At 50.2% G+C, this 6,896-nt stretch overlaps 1 protein-coding gene across 1 annotated transcript; it reads left to right on the top strand.

The window, feature by feature from the left end:
• Nucleotides 1–121: 121 nt before the first annotated feature.
• EMH_0059960 (subtilisin-like protease TgSUB2, putative) lies at nucleotides 122–6,679 on the top strand (the record flags this gene model as incomplete). Its single annotated transcript, XM_038022509.1, has 10 exons — nucleotides 122–1,217; nucleotides 1,460–2,011; nucleotides 2,484–2,702; nucleotides 2,953–3,044; nucleotides 3,286–3,430; nucleotides 4,147–4,283; nucleotides 4,691–4,787; nucleotides 5,253–5,345; nucleotides 6,109–6,203; nucleotides 6,437–6,679. The coding sequence occupies 10 exons, from the start codon at nucleotides 122–124 to the stop codon at nucleotides 6,677–6,679; spliced, it is 2,769 nt and encodes a 922-aa protein (XP_037878363.1).
• Between the last annotated feature and the right edge of the window lie 217 nt (nucleotides 6,680–6,896).

Genomic DNA, 6,896 nt, shown 5'->3' on the forward strand with positions numbered 1-6,896 from the left:
ACAGCCACGGGCGGCTTTCTGTTTCATAGGCGCTGCTCTCCCCTTTCTTACAGGCCAGTGTGCACAGTCAATTTCGGGCTTTTCTCGAAATGGGGCTCCCGATACCCCCCAAGACGCTCTGATGGACAGAGCTGTCTTCTCATCTCTTGCGGATGATAGGAACGCTGAGCCCTTCGGCTCCGATCCTCTTATGACCCGGAAGCCGGCGCCGGAGCAACGCTTCAGCGACGGGTCTTTGGGAGAGAAAACCCAAATTCTGGCTGTCTCCCAAGGTGATGATGCAACCCCTAAATCAGCTGTTCAAGGGCAGCATAGGGAGCTACATTCGAACTCCGGGTCACCCGTCGTTTCAGAAACTGCTACGCCCGCCGATGCTGCTTTTGTCGTTGCTTCTGGGTCCGCTACCTCTGCTACGTCCGCTACTCTTTCATCTGGCGTTTCCTCTGTTGATTCGGAAGGTGAGAAACCTCCTGTATCTAGGGATAGGACACAGGATGTCGGCGTGCATCGATTCGATGCTGTGGAGGAAACGAACAGCGGGCAGGGGTCGATGCTGGATGAGAACACAGAAGCGCCGGCAACCACACGCGGCCGACCCACTATGTGGACATGGAATCCGTTGAATCCAGGGGACGAACCAACGGAAGCGGAGGACCTGAAGCACGAGGGCGTGCCTGGGGACTTCGTTAGTATCCCAGTCCTCGATCAGGCTGCAGGGCACCAGTCTGAGCAGGCAGAGGATGTTGCAGCACCACAAACCGAAGCACCAGCAGAAGGATACGACAACAGTGCCACTTCATCGAATAGCGCGGCCGCTTCAGGCCAAGCAGCAGAGGAAGAGCAAGAAGACACCAACCAGAAAAGCAGCAGCGGCAAGTACCGTAGACAGTTTGAAAAGAGAGTTGCAGAAAGCAGAACAAGCGATCTTCCGGACGGAGAATCCTCTTCTGCTTCTTCAAAAGGCAGCGATCAGGCGAACGAGGAGTCCAACGCCGCGTCGCACGCTCCCGACGCCACCACCGTTGATGGGTCGATTTCGGAATCGGAGTCTGGGTCGATTGGACGGGGATCCGCCAAAGATAGTAGCAATCATAGCAGCACTGCTGACAACAGCAGTAATAGTAACAGAAACGGGAGCAGCAGCAGCAGCACAACTGAGCAGGACGTTCTTTCGCACGCCGGGCGGAGTGGCTTTGACTCCTATGATTACCACACTAGTGAGCCTCGAAGAGGTGATAAGGGACTCCCTAGTTTGTACCTTATCGTGCAAACCACTGAGACTAATTCTGTAGACTAACTGGGTAGAGTCTGGGGTTTAGGGTTTTGGGGTTGAGGTTTAACGTGCTGTATTCGGGACAGTAGGAACTACCTGAGGTGTTGCTACGTCTGGGGAGAGGGTGGAGTTATTACAAACTGCAGGACGTCGAATTTAGGGCTTAGCGTTCGTTGTGTTTAACAGGTGGGAGGGGCGTCGCGCGTTCAAAGCGTCGCTCGCGTTTCGCCAGCCCTTCAGAGCTAAGCGGGGAGTCGGACGACTCTCTTTATACTCCTTGGAGTCCAGTGACTGCTCGTACAGGTCGTTCGGCTTCGGGAGAGGCTGCGGTAAAAGAAGAAGAGACTGTCAGTCGTAAAACGGAGTGTGTGTATAAGGTGGCGGGTGTCCGTATTGACGCTTCCTACGTGGACACTGCATGTACGGGTACTATACATGTTGCATACCAAAGTGAGCAAGGAAAATTCATGCAGCGACGGCTGCTTCTGAGCAATACAACGGAGGACCCCGTCACTGTTGTAATGAAGACGGTCAACGCCAAGTTTAAAGCTTCCGTTCCCGCTTACAGTAGCTCCTACTATCGAAGCTTCTCGGGACCGTACTCGTTCTTGCAAGGGGAAGAAGGCGGCGACACAGATTCAACAACCACTGCAGCGGCAGAAGAAAAAGCAGCAGATTACATCAGATCTATGCTCAAGGAAATGCGCAGAGTGCGACGGAAACTCCCAAATCGCCCCTGTAAGTGTACAGAAAACAGAACAGCCAACCGGCTGCTTGTCAAGATGTGAGCAGTGGCTCTTAGCCGCCTAGAAACCCTAGACATGTAGCATTTGTTGCGGAACTAGGCACGACGGGGACGGGAGCTCTAGACATTTCGTAGTGACGATGTAGTCAACACAGAGCAGCTGGGCAGAAACAGTTTGATGAGGCGAGAAAATTGATGGAGGACGAAGGAATGCAGCAAGGCCAGTAGATGTAGGAAGAGCACACACTGCGAGCAAATGGATGGAGCACGAAGGAATACAACAAAACTTACATTCCTTGGAAGGGAGGCAGATAGAGACTATGGGGACAGGGGACTAAGCTGAAGTGCGCACTGCGTAGATTGGCGAAAGGGCGTCGGGGTGCTGAAAGCGTATTCTGTGCGCCTCTTTGGGTGTGTCTTTGTTGTTTGCTCATGCATGAACGCGCGGGCTGGATGGATGTTTAGTGGACTTAGTTGTTGGCTTTACGAGCCCTCTTGACGGCAGCAGCGAGGGGACAGATGCAGACGGGACAGCGGCCAGCTTCATGCAGACATCTGCGGGGGCGGCGCGGATAGCGCAGTCATGCGACGAGGTTCTTTCGGTGCTGGAGGACAGAGAAGGTTTCTCCTGCGAAATTCTTGAGGCAGTTGACGTCATCATTTTGCAGTTCCCACCATCTGCAGGTAATCTGACGATCTCCTCAGGGTTTAAGGCCTTAGGCGTTAGTGCGTAGCAGTTCGAGAGTAGGGCTTAGCGATTCACAAGGGCACTCAGAAAGGCCTTTTGGGTTCTGCGTGCATGCACCGACATATCTTATGGGGGAGAGTGTCAGTTCTAGGCAGCAGCGCTACAGTCATGGCATAGGGCTTAGGGCTGGGGGCTCGGGTGGGCATTAACATCGGCGAGTGGCTTCGAGGGCTTTGCTTTGTTCAGATTTGTCCGACAAGGGCGAAGTGGAGAAGGTGCTGTCCAAGTTGTTGTCCCTCGAGGGGAGGAATATTCTCTTTTTTGAAGTTGCAAAGCCGGTGGGGCCACGCTAGAGGTCAGGGTGTGGAAACCACCGTGTGGGGCTTATGTTTCATTGCTCTGGGGAAGACCTAGTATGGGGAGTGCTGTGGGCGTGGCGTGGGCTGCGTTTCTCCTCTGCACATGCTCCTTGCTTCGGTGTTATGTCGATAGTTTAGGGTTTAGGCTTTACAGATTAGTTTTCATGGTGTAAAACTGAGGGCGCATGCTGTAGATTTCTTCATCTCCCGATGTATGCAGGCTTCGCTCCAAATGGCGCCTGTGGGAGAAGGGCTTCCCGACCCGCCCAAGAGGTTGACGGAAAAATGGGCCTTTGTTCAGGCCAAGGAAGCCTTGCAAGAGCAGTGCTCAGCAGAGGCAACTGCCAAAACGCGCCTCCTGTCAGGTATGTAGGGTTTGATACATAGATCCCGTGTAGCATTTAGGCTTTGCAGTTCAGCGTTCAGTAGACTTGAAGTCCTAGACCTCAGCGTGCAGAGGATATAGCTGGAGGATAAGGAAAGTGCTCAGCTGAAGGGGAAGACGAGGAGAGGTGTCATCCTGCTCAGTCTACTATTTAATTTGCAGATCTAATCTATAATACGTACTAGGTTTATAGATATAATCTATAATACTTACTAGATTTTAGATATTCAGACAGGTTAAGTGGACCATTCATCCTCAGCGGATTTCAGAGGCTGTAGGCCGAACTCTTGTGGTGCTCGGCATGATAGTGCTAATGGCTATTTGTGATGGCGGCTCATTTGTCGTTTGGTTTCAATTCGTTTCGATCGTGTTCATGTGTTGTGGTGCCTTTCACTGCTGTGTTGCTATGTGTCTCCTGCGTTACTGTTATCTGCTGTGATTCTTTATTCACTTTTACCCATTCCTTTCTCTTGTGTTATCATCTTCAACTTCTTGCTGTTTAGTTTTGTTATTTCCTTTTGCACTCAATTTTATACGTTTGTTACTCGCGGGTACCACCTTTTGTAATATGGGCTATGGCGCTTACCGCCCTTCCCTGAGTCATCTGCCCGTTTTGCTTTCTGCTCTGTCGCTGTCAATCTGTAATTTTCAATTTCTTTCGAATGGTCCCTCGTGTATGTGTTGTGTGCAATGCAGAGGATGGCGACGCTGATTCCCCGGTGGCTGCTAACCTCCCTCAAGACCCTGATTTAGAAAAGCGTCTCTGGGGAATGTACAGCGCGCGCTGTGTGCACGCCTGGCTGCATGGAGAAAAAGGCCACAAGGAAGTTGTGGTGAGCGTAGGCTATGTCGTTTGCCATTCGCCCAGCCCCATTGGTTGCCCTGAAAAAACCTCTGGCCTTGCACTTCGAATGTAGAGAATAAGCGTACCCGCGACTGTTTGTCTCGCATTATCTGTTGCGCTTTACGTGCCCCTGCTTGCTTTCCTGGTGTTGTTCGATTGTTTGTGGTTTGGTGACTGTCCATCTCAAATCTGTATATGCAGTACACACACAGGTTTTGCTTGTCTCCTGAATCTGTAGTTTTTTCCCGTTGGCGTGTTTACTTGGATGGCTTTGCCTGTTCCCGTTGGGCTTGGCGGTGTATCGTCACAGCCTCACTGCTGCGTATATTTGTCTGCAAGCTTATGCGGCATTTTGCATGTTTATGTGTTGCTTATTTGCTAATGCACATTGTTCAGGTGGCGGTAATTGACTCAGGCGTGGCTAGCCATCCTGACTTAGACGAAAATATTTGGCACAATGCTGCCGAGTCAGCCGACGGAGGCGATGAGGACAGTAGGCGCTCACTTGGGTCTATCTAGTGTTGCATGCTATGGTTTTAGTTGTTGTTGCTTTTTAGTACTTCTCGTGAGTTGTATTTACCTTCGTTTTGGTGTCGGTTTCTATTACCACCTGGATGTGCTCGCGAGTGCAAAGGATAGTCCTATTCAGTGTTGTTGCCTTTCACTTCCGTTCATTGCCTTTGACTGCTCTCTCCTTAACATTGTTATTTATTACAACGGCCATTGCTTAACGGGAACTTCTCTGTACTAGCATCAGTATAAGTATTCTCACCTTTCCCTCCAATGGCCTGAGTACTGCTCCCGTTGTTGCCTGTGCCTTCATGACCACACCGGCTATGTTTGTTCGCATCTTGAAAATATAATTTTATAGTTGTTGATGAAGGGGGCGCCACCAGTTTGTTTTCTTCACAAGGACTTTTCACGTTTGGTTTGTTAATTTTACGTTTCTTGATTTCAGATAACGGATTCATAGACGACACGGACGGCTGGAATTTTGCAGATGATTCGAACCATGTCGTCGATACAAACGGACACGGCACCCACGTGGCAGGTCAGCGGCCACACCTCTCCATCACAGATGGATTGGCACATTAGGTCAACAAGAGGAGCCTTAGCTGTAGATTCACCTCGTCATTAGTGCTATACTGACAAGGCAGCTGTAGAGCAGTGGTTCAGTAGTCCATACACCACAGGTTAGCATGTCCCCTTATTTTAAAGCGCATGCTTAGCTCTCTATAGACAACCACGTTTTTTTACATCTGTACATCTGCAGTGTAGCAGTATAACTCCCATACACGTAGTGACGTATATACGACAAAGTCATACAAAATATCGGAGATCCGGCAGTGTAACAAGTACATTGCGTTCATATAGTCTGTTTGCCAATCGTATTGAAAAGTGCTGCAGTCACGCAGAAGGCTGAATTTACAGGAACAGATCTACTGCGGTTCAGAGTTTCAGTATCCAGCCTAGATCTTCAGCGCCGGCCATAGGGCTTTACTGTGCTGCCTGTTTATAGTTTAAGGGTTTCCGTGTAGTTTTTTAGGGGTCATTTCAAGGTCCCCGGCCAGAGAAGCTTTTCGCGGGGTTTAGGATTTGGCGTCGCTTCTGCACATTTTGATAGACGCACACGTTTTAGGTTTTAGGGTTTAGGCTTTAGGGTTCTACTCGACCGATCCGTATATGCACGTACATGAGTAGAGATGCATATGAATGCTCTGAATTGTTACAAGTGCGCATGAGCGTGGTTATTCAAGTGTGTGGGAGTGCATTCCATCGGTGGCACAGCAGGTGTACGTATGTGCTGTACACAGGCACAGTAGGGGGCGTAGCCAACAACAAAGACATCGTCGGCTGTTCGCCGCTCGTCTCCATCATGAAAATACAACAATTTGGCTCCAGCGGGACGGTCAGCACCTTCAGTCAAACTGGCAAACCACTGCTGCTGCTTCTGCTGCTGCTGCTGCTGCTTCTGCTGCACTTCTTTCCTGGCATTATCTGCAGCATTTCTATATCTTCGTCGGGGATCCATCCCCATGTACTTTTTTGCATGGAAGGTTTTGCAACACAACCTTTAGGAATTGTCGTCCGTGACACAGGGTTTTGGGGTTTAGGGTTTGGTGTTTATGGTATGCGCTACAGGGTTCAATAGGGGACGCAGTGCGGGGTGTGGCGTACGCGATGCTGCATGGTGTGGAAGTGATAAACAACAGCTGGGGTGCAACGGAAACGACTGATTCGTTGCAACTGTTGATGGAGAGGTCTCAGGCCATGCGGGGAGGGTTAGGGACCCTTATTGTTAATGCTGCAGGGAACAGCAGCAGCAACAATGACCTTCTGCCTTTTTACCCCGCAGGCTTCGACTACCCAAATACCATTTCGTGAGGCAGTTGCACCGTTTCTTTGGCAGTTGTCGTGTTTGGTGGACTTTGTTTCGTTGCATTTTGCTTGAGCTCATGTATTCCTTTATGTTTCATCGACACTACACGCCACACCATCCCTTTCTGATGTGGAGGGGGTACTATTGCAAAGCACAGCAGGCTTCTCTTTTATTTTGTCTATGGCTGGTTTTGTATCTGAATAAGTATTTCCAGTCTTTCCC

This window comes from Eimeria mitis, genomic scaffold (assembly GCF_000499745.2).
Source record: "Eimeria mitis Houghton genomic scaffold, Emh_scaff2888, whole genome shotgun sequence".
In the NCBI taxonomy this organism is placed as follows: domain Eukaryota; phylum Apicomplexa; class Conoidasida; order Eucoccidiorida; family Eimeriidae; genus Eimeria; species Eimeria mitis.